This window comes from Cricetulus griseus, chromosome 2, assembly GCF_003668045.3.
Source record: "Cricetulus griseus strain 17A/GY chromosome 2, alternate assembly CriGri-PICRH-1.0, whole genome shotgun sequence".
Lineage (NCBI taxonomy): Eukaryota > Metazoa > Chordata > Mammalia > Rodentia > Cricetidae > Cricetulus > Cricetulus griseus.
The window spans coordinates 402,734,504-402,762,352 of record NC_048595.1 but is presented as its reverse complement, the minus strand read 5'-3'; the positions used below and the strand labels follow the sequence as shown (position 1 = coordinate 402,762,352).

At 39.7% G+C, this 27,849-nt stretch overlaps 1 protein-coding gene across 3 annotated transcripts in view; it reads right to left on the bottom strand.

Moving 5' to 3' along the window:
• LOC100751321 (PMS1 protein homolog 1) overlaps positions 1 to 27,849 on the bottom strand; it is an 87,171-nt gene that overhangs the window by 13,266 nt on the left and 46,056 nt on the right. For all 3 annotated transcript variants that reach the window (XM_027396831.2, XM_035440939.1, XM_027396832.2), the window contains exons 6-9: positions 16,321 to 16,437; positions 6,087 to 6,209; positions 5,066 to 5,209; positions 4,038 to 4,909 (exon numbers count right to left, since the gene is read on the bottom strand). In XM_027396831.2, coding sequence (XP_027252632.2) covers positions 4,038 to 4,909; positions 5,066 to 5,209; positions 6,087 to 6,209; positions 16,321 to 16,437 — 1,256 coding nt within the window. The remainder of the gene's footprint in view (positions 1 to 4,037; positions 4,910 to 5,065; positions 5,210 to 6,086; positions 6,210 to 16,320; positions 16,438 to 27,849) is intronic.

Here is a 27,849-nt window from a genome sequence, read left to right as displayed (position 1 = left end):
CTGACTAGAGGGCCCCCCCTCTCGCCTATGTGGCAGGGGGAGGTATATGGCTCACACCTGGATTCAAACCCACTAAAGCAAAGGTGAGGAAAAGAAGAGGATAACGAAACGAAACAAAACAAAACAAAAATCAGAAAAGACCTGAGTTTTCCCTACCCGAGTCAGTCCCACGTTCTCAGCAGAGACTGAAATTCTGGCTAGTCCTGGAACTTGCAGACCCATTCGAAACCTGCCCTGCCCCAATCCTCAGCACTCTCTCACATTGTATCCTTGTGTCGTCAGAGTCTTCACATTTCCTTGCAATACCGTGCTCTTCCTCATGTGGTGACTCCCTAAAACCTTTCCGGTTAGTTGTATACAAGGCAGCCATTTTCCATTCCACATATGGGACAACTGCTAAGTCCGTTCATAACTCTCCATATCTCCTATCTCTTAAAGCTCATCGGTGATATGATGAAGACTGTCGATGGCACCAGACAGAGACCCACACTGGACAATGTTCAGAGTGAGACTTTGGAGGACTCAGTCCTCTATGCAGACAAGGTGACCTGAAGATTGTCAGAGGAAAACTGTCTTCCAGATAAAACACAATTGACACACATGTGAATTCAGAGACCAGGATCTGCAAGCACAGGATCTACACAGGTTCAAGACAGGTGGGGTCCCAGCACTGAGAGTGGGATGTGGACATGAAGTGACATCACTTGTAAAGAAAAACTTAGTCTCACTGGCTATATTAACCACACTTCAGTGTAGGTTCCACGCCTAGCAGCAGAAGGCCAACACAAACAGACTCAATGGTATTTCTGTGGACTGGGCATCTTTTTCTTTTCCTTTTCTTTTGGGTGTATATTTTGGTTTCTGGTTTTGTGTTTTTGTGACTTGCGTATGTGACTTCTTATTTCTTTGTATTTTAAAGAGTGAGGTGGAGAGAGCAGAGTGGGGTTGAGGGTGGGCAGGAGGTTGGGTGAGTAAGGAGGTAGGGATCATCTGTGAGGAGCTGAAGGAAAACTGTCACCAGAATATATTGCACAAAAATGTGTTTCAATTAAAAGAAGCTCAAAATTCTATGATCACTACATGACAAACTGCAGACTACACTGTTTCTGAATAGAAAATGTATGCTATTCTTAACAGAAGTAACTAGCCAGAATACCCTTAACTAGTATTTCCTAAATGAAGGAAGAAGAAAGACAAAGGAAATGTGAAGGACAGGAAGAAAGGAATAGCAAAAATAACTGAAGCACCGCAGAAGAGGTCCACCCTTGTGGTACTGGGGATGGAAGCCAGGACCTCAAGAGAGGTAGGAGGTACCCTTTGTGACAGTAGGCATGGAAGCCAGGCAGGTCTACTGGGGATGAAAGGCAGGGACTCGCAGACGGCAGGCAGGTACTCTGCCACTGAGCTGTAGTTCCAAGTCTACTCTCAGATCACTTTCTATTCTTTACAGAATTGTGGATTATAGACAGAACTTGAAAATAAAAGCTGAAGGAGAGTTGACAGACGAGGCTCCAATCCAATGGGTCATGGCCCAAGCACCTCCCAGGACCTGAAACCTAAACATTTTGATTTTTAAAAAGGCATCTGAATATCTGGTTCTAAGTCATTATTATTTTCTAGGCACATTTCTGGTTCTGGAACCCCTGCCAACTGAACTGACTTAGAGAAAATGAAAACTGCCATTTACGATACAAAGCTTCATGTCACAGTTTAAAAACCCCAATGACACTAACACAGAAATCACTCTCTACATAGTGGACATTGCCCTGAACTGTAATAGCTATTTTTTATCTATACCTCACAACAATGACAGATAAACACACCACACACCCACATACCAATGCACCAACAGCCAGCAAAGAATGGCCACCTGCAGGGGCCAGGGGTAGTTTGTGAGGTCTGCTCTAAATGGATTCTGTAACACCACTAAAGAAAAATTTAGATGAAGCTTATTAACCATAATACTAATAATCTGACCATTTGGGACTCAAAGGCAAGACAATGCTAACTACCCCTCTCCACAAGGCAATGAAAGAGAAGCTGTTGCAAGGCTGAAGGGAACTCCTCCTTCCTGAGTTTGCACTGTCCACACTCACAGAAGCTGGAAGTATGTTTGCTTCTTCAGACACCTTGACACATGAGAACTACACACATTTATAGGGTACCATGTGAAGCTTCAAAAAATCCACTCATCTTTAAACTACATAATTACATCATTTAGGTAAAACTTAAGACAACTGTAGTAGCCTTATTGAACAATAATTCAAAATAAGACTCTAAAAAACTGGCATTTATGAAATAATTAGCATTTTGAAACCTGGCCACTTCAGTTGAGTTCTTTAAAACATTATAAGGGGCTAGAGAGATGGCCCCATGGTTCCCCCAGAGGACCTAGGCTTGATTCCTAGCACCCACATACAGACTCACAAGACTAACTGTAACTTCAGTCCTAGGGGATATAACGACCTCTTCTGGCTTCCATGGGCACTAGGCATACATGTGGTACACAGAACGTACATACAGGCAAAGCGCCCATACATATAAAACTATGTTACAACAATTATATTAGTTAGTCTTAAAATGTGAATGCATATCTTTATTTCTTAAGGATATATACAAGCATAATTATGAAGTTGATGAGCCATGCCTCAGCCTGGCCTCAGAGTCATGAGGGGACGGACCAACCATGACATGATGGGATGAAATGGGGTAGTGGGCTCACTGCATCTCACACTGATAAATGTCTGGAACAGAACAAGGCACAAGCACACCCTCCCCTAAACAAGCTGTCTTGTGTGTGGTATTTAAGAAGAGAGCAAACATTTGATCTTTGCTGTTTTTAGTAACAGTTTTCTAATACAGCTCATTATTTTACATGTTAATAGTCAGCACTATTATTTTTAACTGATAGTTTATTCCTAAGACTGAATTCACGAATGAAGATATGAAGAAGTTAAACACCTACTTCATTTAGAATGAATTTTAAACCAGAGGTGATGGATTATAGTTAAATATTTCCCCAGATATTTGACAGAGTTTTGAAATAATTAGATAACAATAAGTGATTGGAAGTCTAATTTTATCCTTCATTTCTAATGGGCCAGAAATTCAAAATGCAACATTTTGTATCGCTATAAAATTGTGTGTCGAGTGCTACCCAGGCAGTGTGACAGCCATCATCTTTACTAGAGCAGCTGTGCCTGCTTGCAAGTGATTCTCAAGACTGAACCTGCTGACTGTCGACATTCTCTCGGGGCGTAAGGAGTAGGGAGGGTCATCGACCCTCAGCAAGGTTGCAGCTCTTCTCCTTCACCTCTCTGGCAGCTGTATGGAATTCTGACTTAACTGCATATGGCGTCATTGCTGCAGGAGGCACTAAAGAATACGAGGGTGGAAAGCTAACTGTAACCATGCCTAATAAAGTTACTGGTTCCCTGAGTCGGACTTCGGTGGAATTGTACTTTGGTTTGTCTTCGGTGTCTTATAAGAAAGGGGAGTGGTGGGTGGATGGGGTGGGGATAGGTTGGGGTGGGGGAGGAGGGATGGGGGTGAGGGGAGGGAGAGGGAGAGGGAGAGGGAGAAGGGACTTACATGTGAAACAAGCTTGTTCCCTAACTTGAACTAATAAAAAAAATTTTAAAAAAAATTAAAAAATTGAAAAAAATAAAATAAAAAAAATAAATACAAAAACCACTGTGATGCAAAAGCTTGAAAAAACCCTGCTCCAGAGTTCTTTAACATAAATAAAAAAGAATAAAGAAAGTGGAGTCAAACTCAGACCAAAGAGGCTACAGCATGCAGTAAATAGGGAAGCAGTAGACACAATAAATGTTTTCGAAACAAAAATTAAAAATAACATCCCATTCTTCAAAATAACAATAAAAATGATACCAAGAAAGATACTTTAGTCAAGCCAAGCAGCATTTTCCGTTTTGTCTTTTCTTCCATTAATGTGACGTTTAGAAAGCTTCTACCCCATGAGTCATATACAATGGAAACAGCTGAGCAACAGGAGCACATGTGCTCTGGAAACTTACTTTAGTTTCTCCTCCTCACTCAATGTCTCCCACAGTGCTTCAATTTGTGCCGTTGCATCCTCCAGACCAGTCTTGGGATGCTCTGCGAGGAACTGAGCTCGATGATCTTGAAGAAACAGGGCACGTGCTGACATGGGCTTCTTGACTGCTCGACTGCTAATTAAGTCATAGGCTGTAAGCTGTCCAGATCTGTTATCTATTACATTTGAGGGCTTGCTACAAGGACCATCACTGAGATTCTTTGGTTCAAGGGTTGGGTGACTATTACCACTAACGTTACATGCTAAACTTTTTTGTGGCACTAAAATTTTCACAGGTTCGATATTCTCTCCCATCGCATTCAACACATTTCCCTTGCTCCAGTCATCTGCACAGATTTCCACAGGTTTCTCAAGAAATGCTTCTCCCCGATCTCCCCCTCGCTCTTCTGTCCCATTCCTGCCATTTTCTTCTTGGCTAGGCTCACGGGAGCCTGCCAAGTAAGTCTTACTGTATTTACTCTGGACATCCTCTGATGATAAACTATTCATGGGGATATTTTGGAACGTACTTCTGGTGTCCTTACTAATGCTAGAATGTTCACTACTAAAATGACTATCGCAGTGGTCATTTGCATTTATCTGTTGATTTAAATAATGATCAATGTTTTTTCTAGATTCATCATTTTGGAAGTCAATAGCCAAAGTGTCAGCACTTGGATAATTATTTCCAGATGACTCCATTTTATTAAAGAGCACATCTGTTTCTGCTGTTTCACGAGCAGCCATGTTGGCTGAGGAAACATCTGTTTTGTTATTTTCACAAGACTCTGTACTGGGTAGTGGTCCATAACAGGTCACCATCAGATTTTCAAGAGCAATTAAAACAGATTCCTAAAAATACAAATGAATAAATATTAGGGGGCACACTGACAATATCTAAAATAATAACAAAAATTTAAAAAGATAACTTTAATATGGGAGCAGTTAAGACTCTATAAGTTTATAAATAGCATAAATACATACAAATCTTTAATTGAAAAAGGTTACCTTATTCTGTAATAACACTTGACTCTTATCTGGTGTTAGATTTACATCCAGCTCAGCTGAAGGAACATCAATTTTCAGAAAGAAAATGGGATACAACCGAGTAGATTCCTTTAGGCACTTCAGATTATAATAACGTCGGATTAGCTAGAAATATATGCAATGAATAAAAGACAAAAGTATCTTGTTATTAGCAACTTTAAATGCTACTGAAAAGTGTACCCTGAATGGAGAAACTAAGTAGATGTGACCACTGTCCTGGATGAGCAGGGCCTGCCTGAGCAGGACTGTCCCTTGGAGGCCCTGACTCTGTGTGGAGCACAGGCTCTCATAACACGTCCACACTCAGTGCTCTTGGCTTCACAGTTAATCACAGTGCCATGGAGATTTGAAGGCCTAGAGTACAAATTACCCCTATGCTCCTTTCTGGTTATTTCCCTTCAGGTTGTCATTAAATAGGTGTGGTAATTCAGCTACCATTCTAGTATTCAAAGCCAACCTGTTTCAAATGCATGAGCAAAAGTGTGAGTAAATAAATATCTTAAAAACCATTTAACATTTGTTTCTTAAGCACTCAAAGTGGGGATCACAATGCATCATTGAGTTGTAAAAAGTAAATGAAACATAAGTAAAATACTAGATGAAAGGGATTTTGTTTATTTTTCTTTTTCTTATTTTAAACCAAGTTCTTAGAAGTAGTCTCTAATAATTTGACAAATGACAGATTTAAAGTTTTTAATTTCTGGGGCTGGAGAGAGGGATCAGTGGCTAAGAGCACTGGCTGCTCTTCCAGAGGACCCAGGTTTAATCTCAGCACCCACACGGTAGCTCAGAACCATCCAGAACTCCAGTTCCAGGGGATCTGATGCTCTCTTCTGGCCTTCTTAGGCACCAGGCACATGGTACAGACATACATGCAGGGCAAATAAAGTAAATAAAATAAAACTTAGAAAAAGAAAAAAAAATATTTAAAAAATATTAAATTCTTGATCCAAGGGATAATTTTCTTTCTAAAAGTGATTACCTTTAGTATATCTTTCTGGTGTACTGGTCGACTATTAATAAAGATGAAACTTCTTTCTGGGGTTGAAAGACTTGTGGAATTGTGGTCTGCATCAAGCTTTGGAAAGAATCCACTTAGGTAAATCTACAATTGTGATGCACAAGTACAGAAGACGCAATGTCAATAATAATGTTCCAGAGGTCTGATTACCTACAACATACTAGAAGGCATCATACAAAATAGCACATGAGATTTGTAACTTCAGGTCACATACATGCTGAGAAGCATGGCTTGAGAATGAATCATCAGTAAATGCTGCAGAGTACTAAACCATTGTTCTCAGCTCTAACACATTTTGTAATTCAAAGGAAAATACTGGTATTTGAAAAAAAAAACTTTATGAATGGCCCTAGTTTCAAAATTTTAACTGTCATAGGACAAATACCTTGTTTTGTTTTAAAATGTCTTTCCTCATACAGTGAGTCCCCGCCCACTCACTGGCTATTTGTCTTTTCCTCTTCAACTATTAGTTCCTACAAAAAGCAGCTGTTTCTCTCTTTGTTCTGAATACATACAAAGCTAATTGCACTGGGTTTTCACTGCTGTGTTTAAGGAAAAAGAAAAACTTTTACATTGAATTAATTTCCTTATGGCTAAATACTGGCTCTACAGTGTATGCTATCTTCATGACAGTGCACAGAACTTCACTACGGACATTTTTGTGATTACTTACATACAATGCCTTTCTCTAGTTTACAAATATATCAAGAAAAGGAAAACTCTGAAGTGTTGTGGGATAGTAAGATGTGTTACATTCGTTTATGCTGTGGAATATTTGTTTAATGCAAAGATGTGTTGCATTCTTTCATGTTGTATTTGTTTAACTCTGTAAAGCTGTGTTACTTTGCCTGCCTAAAATACCTAATTGGTCTAATAAAGAGTTGAATGGCCAATAACTAAGTAGGAGAGAGAAATATTCGGAACTGCCAGGCAGAGAGAATAAATAGCAGGAGAAATCCAGGCTCAGGGGAAGAAGGGAGAAGTGAGAAAAGGAAAAGGAGAGGAGGGTACCAGGGGTCAGCCACTCAGCTACCCAGCCAGCCACAGAGTAAGAAGGAAAGAAAGAGAAATAGAATAAAGAAAAGTAAAAAGCCCAGAAGCAAAATGCAGTTAAAGAGAAAAAGAATAATTTAAGTTAAGAAAAACTGGCCAGAAATAAGCCAAGCTAAGGTCAGGCATTCTCAAGCAAGAATAAGCCTCCCTATATTTATTTGGGATTTGGATGGACCCCCAAAGAGTACAAAAAAAAAAAATCATCTACACTGAAGGGTACTAGAAAATCTGACCAGAAAAAAAGAGGGATTTAAGGAATAGAAGGATGTGCCTACTTCTACCTTGAGATAATCATCATAGCACAGAAAACTGTTAGGGATTTCACTTACAGTCCACTTTCCCCCCTTTACATTCATGGACTGTGTGTGTGTGTATGTGATGTGCATATGCTTGCATACGCATATGTATATTCTGAGGTATAACCTTATCTGAAACAAATCAAACTAGATGTGTTATGAACCCCAATGCGCAACTCTAAAGGTAAACATTCAGCTTAGTTTAAGGAAAGCAAATATGTGAGTACAGTGCTATTTATAGTCAAGCAGTAACCATGACTCCCTCTAACAACACAGCCTGTAGGCTATCACCTATGTCTATGGCTATCCCTGCACTTGCAAGTAAGTGCTTAAGGAGATGCAGCACCAATTTTAGAACACTAAGTGCATTACTGTCACAGTGCCAATGTGTACCAATTTGAAAAAATAAATTAATAAATCTGGATAATCCATTACAAGATGATAGCACTTAATTAACTGTAGAACTTCACAGCATTTATAAATGGTTGTGTAATTTACCAGGTAACATGAGTCTCTTCTTAAAGCTCCCGCTGGGCACCAGAAGAGTCTGCTTAGCCTCTGAAGGACTTACTGAGTATGTGGATTAAAGAAAAGACACAGAGGAGGAGAGAAGAGAAAAGAGAAGAAAAGTACCCCCATGCCCTAAATAGGAAAAGAATGAAGGAAATGAAGTACAGTACAAAGTCAGTGGTTTCCTTTCTCACTACTCTGGTTCCCATTGTGTAACTATTGTTACTACTAGACACTGGGCTTTAAAAATGAAGATAATCTGAAAAGCTGACAAAGCATGTTAAAGTTGCATGGCGAGTCAAGTAGCCATGGTGCATGTAATACTCTGCAGATTAAACATCTGACTAGTTCACAGATAAAGAACAAAAAACCCAGACCAGTTCAATAAAGAAACAAAGCCTCAAAGACTTCTGTACCTCTACCTAAAACAGAAAACAAAAATCCCCTCAAAATACAATAAATTCCATCCTCTCAGTTGTTTTTCAGGTGAACCTCTCTCCCTCCTCCAGCCTCCTTTACAAACTGGCATCTCTCACCTGGCACTGTTTGACACACCTTTAATCCAGCACTCAGGAGGCAGAGGTTTGAGGCCCACCTGATCTACACAGCACTGCAGCAATTCCCAGGCAAGATGGGGCTTGTAGTGGGGCTCTGCCTCAAGTAACAACAGACACCCAGATAAACTGGCTTCTCTTTCTCAATAACTAATGCAAGCTTGTTTCGTTGTTTTTCACCATGCAGGCCTGATGTCAATGACAATCCTGTAAGAAGCAATCTACAGAATGAACTGACTTCCAGCTCCTTCTGGATCTACTGGCTCCTCTGAGACACCTCTGCTTCAGTCTCACCTGCTATGTTCTTTACCTCTGTTCTTGAAGGATGACTGTATCCCCCCGCCCCAGGTTCCATGTTCAGGCCCCCTTTGCTCTGTAATTTCTCAGTAATCTCATTCTCATCTCTAGTTCCAACAGCTGCCCACTGCTAATACTGAGACAGCAATGTTGTAGTTAGTTATTTCTTGCATCAAGTAGCTGTCAAAAAATGAATTTATATTAAAACATTGTAAAGTATTTTTATCTCACTTTTAACCCCCTGTCCAACCGGCAACTTCTGTATTCTTTATCCCACTCGAGAGTCCATAGTCTGTAAGACAAATCTGTTCTTTACCTTGAGTATAAGAATGCAGCCTGTCTGATCTGCTGACCCTTGTCTTTCTCTTTTTTTCCAGTAAAGCTCCATAATATCATACATATCTAAATAACATACCAATTTCTAAAATAGTCATCTAAAAACTGTTCACATGGAGTGGAACAAGTTCACATGGAGATTCCCTCTCCTAAATGCAAACTATAGAGGGTGATAAAAACCAATGTTTAAAGGAATTTCAAAAGAACTAACAACACCAATGACAGATGAAGTTCAAGAGTGTGTGTGTGTGTATGTGTGTGTGTGTGTGTGTGTGTGTGTGTGTGTGTGTGTGTGTGTGTGCTACATAATGGGAAGTGAGGGCTGAAAGAAGAGGCCCTGTATGTGTTAGGACCAGAAGGAGGAGGCCTCATTTGGAGTTAAAATCTAACAGAGGGCTGAAGGATCAGTCTTTCCACTTGGAACATGAAGCTCACATAACACCTCTCTGGAAGAAAACAAAACGACTTACATATTGTGACCACTGTCTGCAACCACTTGCCAGGGCCACAGTAAAGAACAGAGCCAGCTGCAAAACCAAGACAAAGCCAGGCCAAGCTGCAGCCTGGAAGTCTTGGGTGAGAGGCATAAACTACTAATGTAACACCTGGTTTCAAACTGGGACCAGATAGGTGCTGGGCTGCAGGAAGGGACTGTAACAACAGAAACAAACTGCTATCCACGAGTCTGCAAATTACAGTTTGAAACCACATAAAACAACAGAGAAGAAAACTCTTTTCTCTCAGGAGAGAGAAATGATAGAACACTGTGGAAGTGACTCCAGGATTAAGTATTATGGCGTGGAATTCAAACCAGAAAATAGTATCAATTAAGTCAGAAAGTAAGCAAGCACAGACAGCTACGAATAAGGTTTAGAAAAAACTGAAAACAAATTCTAAGTTCTGAAAAAAAAAAAACATAGTTTGAGGACTAAAAATCAAGTGGTACTAAGACATTCACTCAGCTTGGAGCAGAGCTAAAAATATCAAAGAGCGGATAGGTGACAAGAAGGACAACCTAAGGAGTTCCAACAATTGACACCAGAAAGCACCTCACAAAAGTTGTTAATGCAGGGGCTCAGGTGGCACCACAGCCTATAACAAAGATACTTCCAATACCAAACACATAAAAAGGGACCCTTGTCACAAAAAGAAGAGATATAGAGACAGTCTGTATCCAAGGTTCCCAAAGGCCAACACATACATCAGTCATTCCAGTCCAAGGAAGGAAAACATGGTGGGCAAATTTTACACTCAAAGATACCTAATGGGGAGCAGAATCAAATGAGAGGTGATAGCTGGCAGTAGCTGGGATAACAAAAATTAGGATTGTTTTGACCAAAGATAAGAAAATGCCCAAAGAAATTCTGATATTGAACAAGACTTTGAGTATACAAGCCAGAGTGTGGAGATGGAAGGCTGCTGGCACAGAAACACAACAGCACAACACAAAACAGTAACAGAAGAGAGATCAGACTGTGTGATTACACATTCCAAAGTTAGGAGACATTCTCCAGCACTTGAACTAGAACATTATAAACACATGTATTATACATTCTTCCATGCAAAAATAACCATGTGAAGATAAGGAAAATTCCGGCCATCTATGAGAAATTACCAGGAATCTTTCTGTAAATCTGTCTCCCAAACCAAGGAAGAACAAATCAAAACAAACAAATCAACAACAACAAAGGAACAAATTAAAACAAAAAAAAAATAGTAAACACAGATCTGTCTCAAAATAGAGTGAAAAAAAAATTACAGGACTGACTTGTGTGACTCCCAGTCACACATTACAGCTAATGAAGGTCTATGAAACTGTTTTCCACACTTGAGTGTGGCACCTAAGGACTTTGAAAATACAGATCTGCCTCAGTTTACTTGAAAACAGGCCTTTGACACCAATTTCTAACAAGCTTCCATGTGATGCCAACACTATCAGTCTGTAGATCATATCAGGATGCCTGGTATATCAAGAGCATGAGCACACACAGATAACTAAGTTCCAGGAAACTAGAGGGAAGCTAAGGAAATTCAGATTTACCCTCAGCACCCCAACTCAGTCACTATAAGCAGCATAACACTAGATATGTCCCTTGCCTAAAGAAACTAAATAGTGACAATATATGAAGATCAATCAAAATTAATTTAACTTAGTGTTTGAAATTTTAAAATTTAAAAAGAAAGGAAGGTGACAGGTGGAGCTAACAGAGATAGATGGATGGGTGGATGGATAAATGATAGACAGACAGACATGAAAGGATCACCCAAGGGGAATCTGACATTCACTTATTCCCAGTTGAGTTTCTCTCACACAGCAAAAAGACAAAATCAAAAGCTCAGAACAAAATGAAGACAGGGAGAGAGAGCCAGGTTTGGAATAACAAGACATTCTGAGCAAAATAACACTCGTCTCCTATGAAATGAATATTGTTTAAGGAGACAGTACTTTAAAAACAAACACCATGATTCAAGCTTTTGAATCCACAAAAAACAACAAGAAGCTATAAAACAGCATTTAAATAAAATATTCTTGGAAACTAAACTTACCTTTCTAAGTAAAATAATCAACAGAAGAGTTTGAAGATATAGTGAGATCTACTAAAAAAAACACAGAAAGAGGGAAATACTGAGAAAAATAAGAGGGTCTAAAAATGAGCTGAGACACAGAGAGAGAGAGACACACACACAGAGAGAGACAGAGAGACAGAGACATTGATAATGAATAGATGTTTAACCCGATAGCTAAGAAAGAAATGGGTTTTTGAATTGGAAGCATCCACATTAAGTCCTCGGCACAATAATGAAACATAAACCATCTTTATAAAACTTACATATGGTGAGAAGTCGGAGGATAGGGGAAAAGACACTAGGTAAGGTAGGGTAACCAACCTTCCTCCACCAGAGGCCATCCTGGCACACAGATGACAAGGTAAGCCCCCTGCCCATGGATCACCAACATTCCCCCAGTGCTTGCCCGGCCCAACCCTAATAGTTCTTTGTCGCCTTATTATTCACACCTATGGCTGAAGATCCCTGATGAACCAGAGGCCAAACAGGTATCCAGAACCCCAGGATCCCTGGCTAGACTAGAGGCTACCCCAGCCATCAGAAGTCCATCCCTCAATTTTGGTGGACACCCTCTATTTAACCACAGGTCACTCGGGCCAGAAAAAGAAACAGACACCAAGGAACAAAACACTCACCCAACAAAGACAAACTCAGAAGTCAGCACCTAGACCTATAATCACCACAAACCCAGATGCCTAGACTCCAGTATAAGAACCCAACAATAGTCAGGGCAATAAGGTACCACCAGAGCTCAACCAACCCACTACATCAAGCCCTGAATATTCCAACATAGCTTAAGCATAAAAGATGACCTTAAAACCATCTTTATAAAGATAATACAGATCCTTAAAGAGGAAGTGAATAAATCCCTTAAAGAAATAGAGGAAAAGATGATCAAAAAATTTCAGGAAATTCATAAATGCCTTAAAGAAAGCCAAGAAAAGACAAACAGTTGAAGGAATTGAATAAAACTGTTCAAGACCTGAAAATGGAAATAGAAACAAGAAAAACACAAACTGGGGGAATTCTGGAAATGGAAAATCTAGATAAGTGAACAGGAACTACAGATGCAGCCATCACCAACAGAATACAAGAGATGGAAGAGAGAATCTCAGACATTGAAGATATCATAGAAGAAATAGATACATCGGTCAAAGAAAATGTTAAATCTAAGTAAAAAATTCCTGATACAAAACATCCAGGAATCTGGGAAACTATGAAAAGCCCAAACCTATGAATAACAGGAATATAAGAGAAGAAGAATCTCAGTTCAAAAGCCTAGAAAATAATATTAACAAAATCATAAAAGAAAAATTTCCCAACTTAAAGGAAATGCCTATAAAGATACAAGAAACTTAAAGAATACCAAATAAACTGGACCAGAAAAGAAAGTCCCCTCACCACATATTAATCAAAACACTAAACAAAAGAACAAAGGAAGAATATTAAAAGCTGCAAGGGAAAAAGGACAAGTAACATATAAAGGCAGACCTATTAGAATTACATCTGACTTCTCAATGGAGACTCTATAAAAGTCAGAATGGCCTGGACAGATGTGCTGCAATCTCTAAGAGACCATGGATGTCAGCCCAGACTACATAAATGTGGAAGATCTTCCCATCTTTTGATAATGTATAAAGAGAATTAAAAGCAAGCAACAAGCAAGCAAGCAAGCAAGCAAGCAAGCAGGCTAAACATGCCACGAGGACCAGCACACTTCTGTGGCCCCGCATCAGCTCCTGCCTTTAGGTCTCTACCCTGCTCAAGTTCCTGTCCTGACTTCCTTTGATGTGTGATATGGAAGCATAAACTGAATAACCCCCCCCTCGGCAAAAAAAAGAAAAAGTAACCAAAACTAAGAGGATATGAAAAAGCCTCATAGAAACCAATTGTTCTATAACCTTATTTAAAAAATATAATCTAGCTGGGTGGTGGTGGCACACACCTTTAATCCCAGCACTTCAGAGGCAGAGACAGATGGATCTCTGTTAGTTTCAGGCCAGCCTTGTCTACAAAGTGAGTTCCAGGAGAGCCAGGACTATACAGAGAAACTCTGTCTCAAGAAAACACACACACACTCTCTCTCTCTCTCTGTCTCTCTCTCTCTCTCTCTTAAAAAACAACAACAACAACAACAACAAAAAGCAACCCTTTGGAGGGCGATACCCTCCATGGATACAGATGATGTCCCTCCTAGAAGCCATGGGTTATTACACTATAATCACAGTGCCAGGAATGGAATACCTTCATACTAGTGACTGCTCAGAGAGGTCCCAGGGGCACCCAAACAATAAAGACTATGGCCACTGTTCTTGGTTGCCACCAGAATTCAGTAGTAAAGACTGCCAAGGACTGCACACTCTGGTCACAAGATACAGAAGTCAAGTTGGAGCTGAGTTGTAAGCCTCTTCCCTACTGTCCAGCTGTCATGATGCCAAGCTCCTATGCAGTTTGGGGTGGGGATATTATTAACAATATTACTAACCTGTGAATATGGTAAGACACAATAATAACCTCAGAGGCAAGATGCGTCCTCTAATACTATGCTGGTATAAAATGAGCTAAGCACCAACTTCCTGTCTTTGAGGCCTGCTTCACAAGAGGAAAACTCATGCCTGACACTGTAAGTCTGGTCAAAGGACTTGGGAAATCATGGGCCTTAGGAGGTAACTACTATTTTTTGTTAAAAGGCCGTACTGTTTACATTCCTGGAGTGTGTTGCATTTAGATGTCATCAAAGAAGCTTCTTTATTCAGTGGGGTAGTTAATGCAGAAATCCACAAAAATGCCAAGAAGGAGTGATGGCAGGGTGTTTGACCCTAAATGAAACCTCTGTATCAAGCCCTCTGAGACTCAGCAGACACAGAACAAGAGGAGACAAAATGAATGTCAGAGCCAGGTGATGAGCAGCTTTTGGATATGACATAGCTTGTGTACTCAGAAATTCACTGTAGCTGTTCAGCCTTGGAACCCTCAACATTTTACCATGGATGAACTGTTGGAGAACTACTGGTTACAACTACATCTACTATTATATATGGGGAGGGAATGTGATTTGCTTTTACACGTGGCCTGATGAGGTGCCTTGGTTCCCATCCACACTTGGGCAAGAAACTCCAATTAAACACTGGGTCACGCATCAAAATAAGGCATGGAAGCAAGAAGGTTTTGCTGGAAGAATGGTCTTACTGTGACAAGTGGGGTGATGAGAAAAAAATGAGGGCTGAAAAATCACTGTGTAAATGTATACAACTTTCAAACAACAAAAAAAAAACATTAAAAAATAAATATGGAAATACTAAAACGAACAAGTAGAAAAACTCCATAGAATTTTTCATACTTCTTTATTATGATAATAAAAGTTATGAACATTAAGTAAAGTTTACAAACAAAGATGATTATGGGTCTTAGTACAGGTCCACAAGACCAGCAGCACACTTAAAGGTGGGGCAGGGGACTGTGTATATCAGGCCCGCTGGGCTGTTCACTGAGACCCTTGTTTAAAAGTAAAGAAACAAATAAGAGATAAAGGAACGATCCTGAGAATTTTCAGATAAAAAGAAAAGGGTCTGATATATTCAGGAAGAGCTGACATACATTAACTGTCCCACCCGAAACAATGGATGTCCAGCTCACTGTCTTCAGTGCTCTGGTGAGATACCACTGTGTCACAGTCTGAATCAAGACCAGTATGGGCTACAGAGAAAATTAGGAAATAAAGAATGAATAAACAAAAAAGAAAGACCAGACAAGACAAGCTGGCTAACTTTCAGAAGCTTAGGAAAGGCAGGAGTTTACATGAGGTAGACCATGTAAAACACAAAGGGAAGAAAACCAACCTGAATTCTTAGCAACTGATACAAGAAAGGAGACTGTTCAGTAAGTATAGTAGAGATGTTCTTATTTGTGCGGCATAAGAGGGAAACATTGGAGCCTTAAAGAGGAAATAGAATCCTAGTACAATACTGGGCTCTGTATTGGTTTCTTACAACTGTCATTATACTCTATCTAAGGTTAGACTTAATTGGGCCTTTGTAATTAATATTTAGACCAAAGACGGAGACAAGTACATAAACACGCAATAAACCTCCTCTGGGCTGGGAGCAGAGTCCAGTGGCATAAGGCTTGCCACTACTGGTGAGGCCCTGGGTTAGACCCTAAGCACTGAGAAAAGAAAACTACATATGAACTATGTTAAAGCCACGCCTGAAAGCCCAAGCCTACAATCCCAGCTACTAAAGAATGGGGTAGGACTGGAAGTTCAAGGTTACACAGTTAAAAACCTACCCTGGGCAACTTAGTAAGACATGACTGAAAAATAAAACTGGGGAAAAAAGGGACTTGGAGTATGGCTCAGTGACAGAGACAAGCTGAGTTTGTACTCAGGATGAGACAGAAATAAAGAAAGAGATGATTCTAAATTGAAAATCAATTTTCCACCCCCCCCAACATAAATAAAAAGGAAAGCAGGGATTGGAAGGTCAGCTTTGTATTTTGTTGTTTGTCTTACAACCACCCTAGAAGGGACTATAACAACCTCATTGGTTGTGAGAATTATGAATGGACATTTTTGTCATGTACCTGAGATTCTTCACAGTGGTGCTCAACAGATTCCATGTTGCCCATTACAGCAGTTCCCAGAACTGACATGAGAGCCATCCTGTGGTCAGGTACTCTACTTTTCTGCCAAATAACCGCCTAGGAACAAGAAAACAGAGATGTGCTTTGATATAATTAAGATTTACTGAACTCAAAAACTTAAAGAGTATTTACATATTTAGCATTTATCTTCACTGTTTTCCGTGTCATTCAGAAGAAACTCATGAGCAATGGTCTGAAAGAGCAAACCCTGGTTCTGCATTTTAAGCTGTATAACCAGAAATGTACACTGCTCAACCCCTCAGCCTTGTCCTTACAATTTCATAAAATACTAATTATTTCTCTAAACTTCAGAATACAGACATCAAAATGCATTTACAATTAAAATATGACAGTAAGATTTGTCCCCCTCTCCCCAGAACTGACAGCTAGGCTACAGGATTACTGTACATAGTCAAATAGATGTAAAAATTTTAGAAACAAAATGCGCTTTGAAATGACATTTGCAGTTACTTTTAGTATACAGAGAACTTATAACTAATTGGACCTTATATAAATAAATGTTGCATAGTGAGTAGACTTATTTTACTACTGTATATTGTAGGCAGATCAAGAGATAGTCAAGAGACTAGACCAAAGATGGCTGAGTCCAATTACAGTTGAAAACATTTGAGAAATTATCAATATAGAAAATATTCATCCATCCAACAAATGTTCACCTGCTCCTTATGTCCCGATGAAACATGCAAAGAACCTAAGAACAATCATTACTAGCATCCCAGGGACAAGAAGAGGCAGAATGAGTAGGGTGGTCACAGGAGTGTTACCGGGATGAGGAGGGGGGTGGCCCCAGGAATGTGAGGAGTGATGGCAGGAGAGTGCGATGCACAGAAGTCTTTTCAAACAAGCAGTTCTTTCTCTCTGACAACAAAGATGTGACCACTGAATTCAACTGAATTCAACTGTGACCACTGAATTCATTCAGGAGAGTGATCACAATTCTAAAAGAGCAAGCAGGACCAAACTTTAGTCATCTGGGTCGTGGTCAAACAACAGAGGCAGACATCTCCTTCAGGAAGTCTCACTGCAATGCACAACAGATAGGGCAACACTGGAAGCAGAATGCTGATACACTTGGCCAGGAGGAGGCAGAAAGCATACACGAGCAAGTCAGTGTGACGTCCTCAGGTATGGAAGTTTGTGTGTGTGTGTGTGTGTGTGTGTGTGTGTGTGCGCGTGTGTGCGCGTGTGCGCGCGTGTGCGTGCCCGTGAAGCACAGTTTGTAAGATATTACTACTTGAAAAGTAGAAATGTGGTTATTAAATACTTAACAATTGTGAAAAGGGTCTAACATAAACTTTATAAGATATATAAGACAGAATTGCCTCGTGGCGCCAAGCTGAGGTCATCTTTCATTGTCTATGTTGTTCAGAAAAGCAGACCCAGTACCAGGAAAAATAGTTTCTAGTAAACAAGGCTGCTAATAACACTTTACTTCTCAATCCAATGTAGAACTCTGACAACTCCATAAACTTGTACACTCTTTGGAAATTTTATGGCTGTTTCTAAAAATTGTAAAAAAAAAATGGAGGGGTCTATTATACACAGGGTAGGGGGGAAAGAGAGGCATGAATAAAGGCAAAGAAAGGATGGAAAAGAAAAAGGGAAACCAAGAAGAGGAGAAAACAAGAAAGTGGACCAAAGCAATTCAGAGGAGTCCCTAGTGATGGCCAGGGACCCATGTGGTTAAGAGCATGTCCTCCTGGAGCACGTACAGTAAGAACAGGACTAAGGGATGTCCTCCCCTCAAAGAGCAATCACACAGTAGGACAAATGACTTGGTGTAAGGAGAGGACCCGTACGTACTCTTCAGAGTTGTACCTGCACCATCAAACAGTCACAATTAGTGATAATTCACTGCTTGCCAGGCACCTCCAATCCATAAACTACTATATATCTCCATGATCATTTCAGGTAGTTACAGATGAGTAACCCAAAGCTCAAAGAAACCCATTTTTTTCAAAGAAACAGAGAATAAGTCATGGAACCAATTTTTTTACCCCTATTTTTTCTGGCTTTAAACCTATTTTTCATATTCAAGTATTTTCTTTCTAGTCAAAGAAAACAGTAATTTAGGAACCAACTTTAGACTTAAGGAATCCCCAAACAATAAAGTATTTGACTGACAAATGTATTTTTGATAATTACCATTCATGGTCATGTGATTTGCTATGGAATTTCCAATTACTGTTTTAATAAGTTAATTTTAAAAAGCACAGGCAGCACATTGCTGACAAAAGGAACAATGTATGCAAAAGCATGAAAGAACAGAGTAAGCAGGAAATGAAGATTGATGCACAAGAACATAATTATGAATTGCCTAGCATTGCATGCAGGAGTTACAGTTCCTTATACAGAATTCTGGAACAATCTTAATTAAGAACAAAACATGACCACATAGAGACATTTTGCAAGAGTGATTTTACTGAGAGCTGAATTTAGAATTAACATGCCTTAAAGAAAAACAAAACAAACCACTGCTATGGTATTTATCAGAGATTCCCAGCTTTGACAGGGAGCATGAGAAATGAATGAAGTTCATTCACAAAATGTTGCCTCAGATCTCTAGGAACTGCGGTTTCTGCTGTATTACCTGTGGTGTGGTTGCTTTCCATTCTTGAAGATACAGTGGAACACAAACCCAAAAATGACATTTACAAATGATGCCTTATAGTTTGCCCATTTATTCATTTACTTATTGATTTTAGTGGCAATTCCCTTGTAAGTGGTGGGATTAACCCCAGGAGATAACAGAACCAGCACAGTGGCAGGAGGAAAAAAGACAGCAAGGCTAAAGAACATGAAAGAGACACTTTATGACATCATTGCAAGTGCTGAGGAAAAGAAGAGTCGTGGAGGCTTCCTGAGCTCTGGTTTGAGAAGCTGGGATGTTAGGGACACCAGTTGGCAAGACAGCACATCATTAGAACAGGTTTGTCAGCAGAAGGGAAAAGATGCTCTCAGCTTGTTCAGTGTTGAGTCCCTGATACCAAGAGCAGCACTGGATTCCACACATGATCCGATAAGGCAGTGGTTTTCAATCTGTGGGTCACAACACCTTTGGGGGTTGAAAAACCATTTCACAGGGGTCGCCTAAGACCATCAGGAAACACAGGTATTTACATTACAATTCATAATAGTTGCAAATTTAGTTATGAAGTAGCAATGAAAATAATTTTATGGTTGGGGTCACCACAACATGAGGAACGGTATTAAAGGGTCACAGTGTTAGGAAGTTTGAGAACTGGTGCACTAGGAATTATGTGTTGAAGTTTTCTAGGGAAAAAGTACCCTTGATAGAGCTACAATTAGCTTTCTTCTCAGAAAGCTTCTTATCAGCACTGGATGCCACTCTAAACCTGCTGATAATTACAGACTTTGTCTGTTACTTGGGAAAATCTGAAGCAATCTTTGCTTTCTTCAAATATAACAGTTTTATTGTAATATGATTTATTACATAGTATGCATACAGATCTGTAGCATTTGTACTGCAATTTTAGAAAATTTTATTTCTTCAAACAGGAATGTCACACTCACTAACAGTGACTTCCTGTCCACCTCTCTATAACCATCACTCTCTTAATAAAGTTGTTCCTGTCTTGAATGTCGTACAAATAGAATCATACAGTGTGTAGTCTTTTGTGAAGACCTTGCAAAACATTCTGAAGTTTCATGAATGATCTACAACAACCCCATCCTTCTTTAGTGACTGAGTAATATTGATGGCATGCATCTGATATAGTATTTCATAAATTTATGGTTATTTGGGCTGTTTCCAGTTTGGACCATTATGAACGATGCTATTATTATCAGTGGCGTTCTATATGGTCATGTTTTCAATTCTGTTGGATAAGTACCTAGGTCATATGATAGCTTTGTTCTGAGGGCTGATGTCCTGGTTGGAGATTCTATTGCTGTGAAGAGATACCATGACCACAGCAACTCATAAAGGAAAATATCTAGTTGGGGCTTGCTTACAGGTTCTGAAGTTTAGTCCATTATCTTTCTGGTAGGAAGTATAGCATTGTGCAGGCAGACACAGTGCTAGAGAAGGAACCAAGTAAGTGTTCTACATCTGGACTGGCAGGTGGCAGGAAGAGAAAGTGACACTGGGCCTGGCTTGGGCTTCTGAAACCCTAAAGCTCATCTACACTGACACATTTCTTCCAACATGACCACACCTACTCTAACAAAACCACATCTCCCAATAGTGCCACTCCTGAACCTGTGGGGCCATTTTCATTTAAACCACCATGGCTGACTAGCATATAATCTCTATGTGCATTAAGCCTCTAAAATGACAAGGAAATGCTGGCCGCTGCTGTTATGGCCACGGTTTTTATACTAGCCACAGTGTCGAGTTAAGAAACAGTATCCTATCCTAAATAACAGAAAGTAGACAAAAGATTCTGGACGGTCTGCAGCTGTGTTGGACCAAAATGCCCACATCAAAAGTTCCTGATAACAAGGCAACAACACACAAGAACGATTTAGTCACAGAAACTGCATCAGATCACGGGCCTTGGCATGGGGGAACTGACTTCCCTCTGTTTCCTCTCCCTCTCCATACTCCACCCTCCCTTCCTTTTTTCTGCTGGAGATCAAACCCAAGGGGTGGCACATGCTAGGCAAGTGCTGAGTCAGGTCCCTGTATTTGAAATGTAACCATAAAGCTTGTAAGTACCACACTGCTGACCTAGGCATATATTAGTGTGTTGTTGTCATGTATAAATCTTAGCTGCTGATTAATCCCAAGGTTCTGGTCTCAGTGATGGATTTACTCAAGTCAGCATATAAAATGCCTTTAGAAAATGGGTTCTAGAAAATCTGGGGAACACAAAGACAAGAAATGTGATTTTCTGTTTTTCTTAATCATGATGGGGACACTGCTGGCAACCTGGGAACACTAAGTCACAGGCAATTTCTGGGGACTGCCGTGTCCCATCAAGGGAATCATTTTAGGGACACTCAAACCTTTAGTAACATTTGGCCTAACAATGAATAATGCAAGCATCTGCAGACAAGCAAAACCTCCACTCTTGCCCAGGCAATATTTGTTTTCAATACAGAATATTATTAAAGAAATAAACAATTAACTGCAATAAAAATTAAGAATCCAGAAGAAACTGAAAATTTACTATGTGTGTTTTTTTTTTAAAGAAACCTTAGTTCTAGGTCATCCACACCACTCTCTTACATAAATAATCTTTTTGACTTCTTCAAGTTATCTGTATATCTTGCCCTTAGGCCGAAAGCTTAACATATGCTAAAAATACACACGGCTCCATATGTTTTCTATCTAGGTCACACAGAGCTAGATCATCTGGGTGTGCCAAGTAAGGATCTGATCTGGCCAGTATGATGACGGTGCAAAAGCACCCATCAAGAATATATTATTACACACACATCGTCCGTAGACTGTTAAGTTAGTCAAATATATCTTGTCCCCATCCCACTTCAATGACATGCACTGTTTGAAGAAAATGAAGTTTAAAGAGCATTTAAAGAGTAAGCTTCAATTGTAAAGACATGTTGTATAAAAAAAAAATGCACAGTTAACTAAAAAACTGCACTTCTGATACCCTGACCACAGGCACTCTCTTTAGAAAAGTGGATGCTACCTGTATGAAACGAAATTGCTGTTTAAGGAATTGGTTTTTATTCTCTCTCTCTCTCTCTCTCTCTCTCTCTCTCTCTCTCCTCTCTCTCTGTGTGTATGTGTGTGTGTGTGTGTGTGTGTGTGTGTGTGTGTGTGTGTGTGTAGGGTGAAAAGTGCATGTAGTGTAGGCACTCGCTGAGGCCAGAGGCATGGATGATTCTCTGGAGATAGCGTGAAACGCTTTTGTGAGCTGCCCAATGTGGGTGCTAGGAACCAAACCCAGGTCCTAGCACCCACAAATGCTCTTAGCTACAGAGATTTCACTCCATCCTTAGCTGTTCTATTTAGAGTACAGATGTTGGGGGGGGGGAGTATGGGTGTGTCTAAGATGAAAAGGAGAATGTGGGAAGTTTCTGATAGGCCCATGGCTCACATAATTTATTTTCCTTAATATTAAAGTTATTGAACATTTGAGCTTCTTTTCCCTACCAGATAAAGAACAAAAAGAATAATCAGAAATTTGTCTCAACTTATAAAAGACATCTCTTTACATAGAAAATGGGGATGGGAAATTCAGACTTTTAAAAATTCATATAATTACTCAGAACTTATAAACAAAGACTAATATAATCACATAAACAGATATGAGAAATGTTTAATCATAAAGTTTAATTAAAGTTTAAAGCAATGTGACTTTTGTTTTTTTTGTTTTGTTTTGTTTTTTTGAGACAGTGTCTCCTGCTCTCACAGAGCTCAGATTGGCTTCCAACACACTATGTAGGCAAGGACGGCCATGAACTTTGATATTCGTGCCTATAAGCATATTACACCGTATGCAGTCTTTTGTGGCATCAGGGCTAGGAATCCATCTCAAGGTAGGTACTCTACCACCTGAGCTACTCCCAGCCATAAATTTGTTTCTTATATTTACTCACTGTACTAACTAAAAATAAGCAAGTTTTCTTATATTTATTAGCTCAAAGCTTCATGTCAATTTAACACATTGCTAAATTATTCAATAAGAAGCAAATGAAACAAGGTAACTTAAAAGACACACAGAAGGCGGGGCAGGGGGGGTGGGGAGAAGCCAAAATGCTTTTAGATTTTGAGCTGAGTTTTATAATCTAGAGGTCTTTGGCACAAATGCTATATTAAAATTGGTAGCAATTTTTGTTTCCATGACCAAGAAGGCAGAGAGGCAGTTGGCCTCGATGCTCTAGTGACAGCACTCCATAGTAGCTCATCAAGAAGTACACAATGCTTCAGGACTAAGAGACTATGCAAACAGCAGAAGCAAAATTTTCAATAACTGGTCTCATAAAGTTGACTGCTAAGCCTTAAAGTTAGTTAAGTATATGTTGCCACTACCAAGCAGGACAACCTTGAAGTCCTTTTCTGCTCTATCTCAATGTTACCTGTGCTTATCACAGGAACTCCTTCAGTCTAGCCTTCCTGTCATTTTGAGACCCTGAGGCAATCACTACAGAAATCCAGTCTCTAGGTCCACATAAAGTGATACTTTAAAACAAGCTGCTTTTGCATTATTATCATATCTAATTTCACCTGTCCTTTTTATTCTTACTGGACAGTTTTTCCTTCTCTGCAACCACTCCTCTCCATAACTCACTGGAAATGAAGCTTGCAGTGAAGCTGGCAAGCAAACATCCCAACAGTGTGGCTCTTTACTGTTTTTGTTTTAATCAAGTGGTAACGTTTGAGACTATTAAATATAGGTAGCTTATAGCTTTATCCGATTTTCTCTTCAAGCTGCCTAGTTAACAAAACTTTCTATTGGTATGGTAACAATTCAAATTCAAAGGTATTTTTTTTTCTGGGATCACATGAAATTAAAAAGCTTCTTTGAGAATGAAATTAAACCTGTATTTATCACTTTGAACATAAACTCCATATGGATCAAAGACAAATGGGAAATCTGAAACACTGAATCTTCCAGAAGAAAATATAAGCAATACTCTACATGATATGGGTGTAGGGATGGCCTATCTAAAGAACCCCTTTTACCCAGAAGTTGACAAGTGGGACCTCAAAAAATTAAAAAGCTTCTGCACAGTTACAGAAACAATCAATTGAGTGAAGAGAAAGCCCACAGAATGGAGGAGTAGCTTTGCCAGTTGGACAGAGGATTAATATCCAGGAAGAACAGATAGATAGATAGATAGATAGATAGATAGATAGATAGACAGACAGACAGACAGACAGACAGACAGACTGATAGTAGAAGCAAGCAAATAACTCTCCCATTCAAAAAATAGGATCAGAAAGGAGTTCTCAAAAGAAATAAAAATGGCTAACAAATATCCCAAAAGTGTACACTGTCCCTAACAATTAAGGAAATGAAAATCACAACAACATTGGGATTTCACCTTATCCAAGTCAGAATGGCCAAGATCAACAGAACAACTGACAACATATACTGATAGAGAAAAGGGAACCCTCACATTCACTGTTGGTGAGACTGAAAGCTGGTCTAGCCACTCTGAAAATCAGTGTGGAAACCCTCAGAAAGATAAATGTCAATCTACCACATGATCCAACTACACTACTTCCTAGCATATTACCAAAGGAGTTAACATCCTACTCCCTGTGGAATACTTGCACATACTGCCATGTTCACTGCTGCTCTAATCACAAAAATAGGAAATAGAAACAAGCTAAATGTCTTTCAAGCGATAAATGTATAATGAAAATGTGTTATATATACACTATGGAATGCATTAATCTATAAAGGAAAATGAAATTTACAGATAAATGGATACAAGTATAAACTATTATACTGATTGAGGTTACCCAGAACCAGAAAGACAAACACCTTATGTTGTCTCTCATTTGTAGTCCCGAGCTCAAAATCTTAAAGGTATAAATATACAGCCTAGAGTAACTGCAGAAGCTAGGAAAGTAAAGTGAGACCATGGCAGGGGTGCTGGGTGAGTGGGCAACAGAGAGAAGAACAACAGGGTATAAGTGATTTTATGGGAGAAAAGGGAAACATGGCAGAGGGCTTAATTAGAGAGTACAGAGAAGCATAAATACATAAGAAGCAGGGAAGACGGACAAAATAATAGTAAGGATGTCTGAAAAAGTCATAATGAAACATATTCTTATCTAGCTACCTAAAATTACATACAATACATAAATCTCTCTCATATGTATGTGTACACACACACACACATACACACACGCACGCACGCACGCACGCACGCACGCACGCACGCACGCACGTAACCAATAGTCCAATCTATCTTTGGTATTTATAAACGAAAACAACAACCAGCAAGGAAAAGCACTAAGAGTGCAATAATGATATCCATACCTTTGCAGGAACCAACAACTCTCTAATTGGACTTAAGGCTACTTGACTAGAGGAAAATCATGCCTGGTATTGGAAACTTAGCTAACTATACCCACACATTACAATAGGTCTCACCCCTCAAAGAAATCTCTCCTAGCAAAAGACTTAAGTCCATTACAGAAAACCACAATGGGTCAAAATACAGAGAACAAGTGACTCTATGGTGCCCAACACCAACTGATACACCTATAATACATGTACCTAAGACTCGGGGTGTAACAGGAGAGGAAAGACTGTAAGATGCAGAGGAACAGGAAGTCTGCTGTAAGGTTTCATCAGCTACCCGTGAATTCTCATCTATATGGCTGCCTAAATAAGACCTGAACAAGGACTCATCAATAAACACACTGGTGTGAAATGGGAAAGCTCATGAGGCCTCAGCACTAGATAAGATCTATAGGCAACTGAGGAATGCCGAGAGTGGGAGAAAGTCTTCCCCGGGGAAGAGACACTGATTGGTTATCCAATACCCAGTGGTCGGCCCTGAGATCATATACATATAAGTAGCATTACACAGACTGAACAGGTTGTATATATCCACACACACACACACACACACACACACACACACACACACACACACACCTGTGTGTGTGTGTGTGTGTGTGTGTGTGTGTGTGTGTGTGTGTTATAACAAGTAAAGAAACTGAGGCCCTGAGTATGATAGAGAGATAGAGAACAAGTGTAGCCATGAGCAGGGGAGGGTTGGAGAGAGAAAGGGGAAGGGGGTAAAATAATGTAATTATATTTTAGTTTGAAAACTTAAAAAAAAAAAAACAAGTTCTACAGGGCAAAGAAAACTATCAGTGGAGTGAAGAGACAGAATGGGATAAAATATTGGCCACCTATATCAGAGGGACTAGAGTAAAGAACTGCAAAAATTAAAACAGCAAAAATGAAACCACAATAACAAACAAAATCTCATGTAATATTCCAATCAATGACCTGAACAGACAGTTCTGAAAAGAAACACAAATGGCCAATAATCATTTTTAAATGAGTCGAACATCTTTAGTTGTCAAGGAATTGAAAATGAAAACTACCGTGAGATTTTAGCTTACCCCAGTCAGAACAGATAACATCAAGAAAAGCTGTCAAGTCTGTGGGTGGAGCAAGAGGAACCAACCCTATGTCTGTTAGTGGGAGTGAAAACTAAAGTAGCCACTATGGAAATGGAAGCTTCTAGACATTAAAAATGGATCTACCACTGGATCCAACTTGACATCCTGCTACAGCTATACCTGCACATCTTCCTTACTGCGTTACTACTCACAACAGATAAGACATGAAACCAGCCTAAGTCTCTATCCACTTACAAGTGGGTAAGGAAACCGTGCTCCATATATACAGCTATAAGGAAAAAACTAAACAGGAAAATGATTGCAAATTATTATTCAAAGTGAAATATCCCAGACTCATAAAGACTAAACTATATCCTAGATTTAAATTCTTTTCATTTTTAAAAATGTCTACGGGAGTTTTGCTTGTGAGTACGTCCATTTACTTCATGCGTGTGCAGTGCCTGCAGATGTGTCAGATGCCCTGGAATCAGAGTTACAGAAAATCATAAGCCACCATGTGTGTGTTGGGAGTTGAACCTGGATCCTCTCAAAGATCAGCCAGTGCTCTTAACCACTAAGCCGTATCTCCTGCCCTAGATCCTAGATTTTAATTTTCCTATGTGATTATATATGTGTGAGGGGCATATAGGTCATGAAACTATAACAAGGGGAAGTCTGGTCTTCAGAGAGGGCTGGGAGGAGGGAAGAGGAGGGAAATGAAATGCACGTGACCTGAAAGCAGAAAAGGGGCTGCCGGGGGGTGGGGGGGCGACAAGCAGGAGAGGATGAAGGAGTAAGGAGGGAGGTGGAAGAAAAGGATCATCAAAAACAATGTGTATGCCATAATCTTTTTATTTTAGTGTGTGGGGGAGAGAGGGAAAGAGAGGCAGGAAAGGCACAGAGCAAGGAAAGAGAGAAGAACAGAGAAGAGAGAGAGAGAGAGAGAGAGAGAGAGAGAGAGAGAGAGAGAGAGACAGAAGGAAAGAAAGAAAGAAATGAATCTCAGGGTTCTATCACCAGAAATGTAAAACCTTAAAAAAAAAAAAAAAGAAAGAAAATCAAGGGTCTGGAGACATGGCTCAGCGGTTAAGAGCACTGGTTGCTCTTCCAGAGGTCCTGAGTTCGGTTCCCAGTTACCACATGGTGGCTCACAACCATCTGTAATGAGATCTGGTGCCCTCTTCTGGCCAGCAGGCATACCTGCAGACAGAATACTATGTACAATAAATAAATTAATCTTTAAAAAATCTAAAAAATTCAATTAAAAATGAAATGTGAGATACAAACATATTTAAAGAAAGCACTCACAAGGTAGGCTGCCATCTGTGGACCTTCCCAACTCTCTTGGTTTCCTCAGTGACCTCCCCTCAGTCACAGGCCACTCCTGCCAGAAGACCAGGTAAGCTGCCCGCCTTATCCCT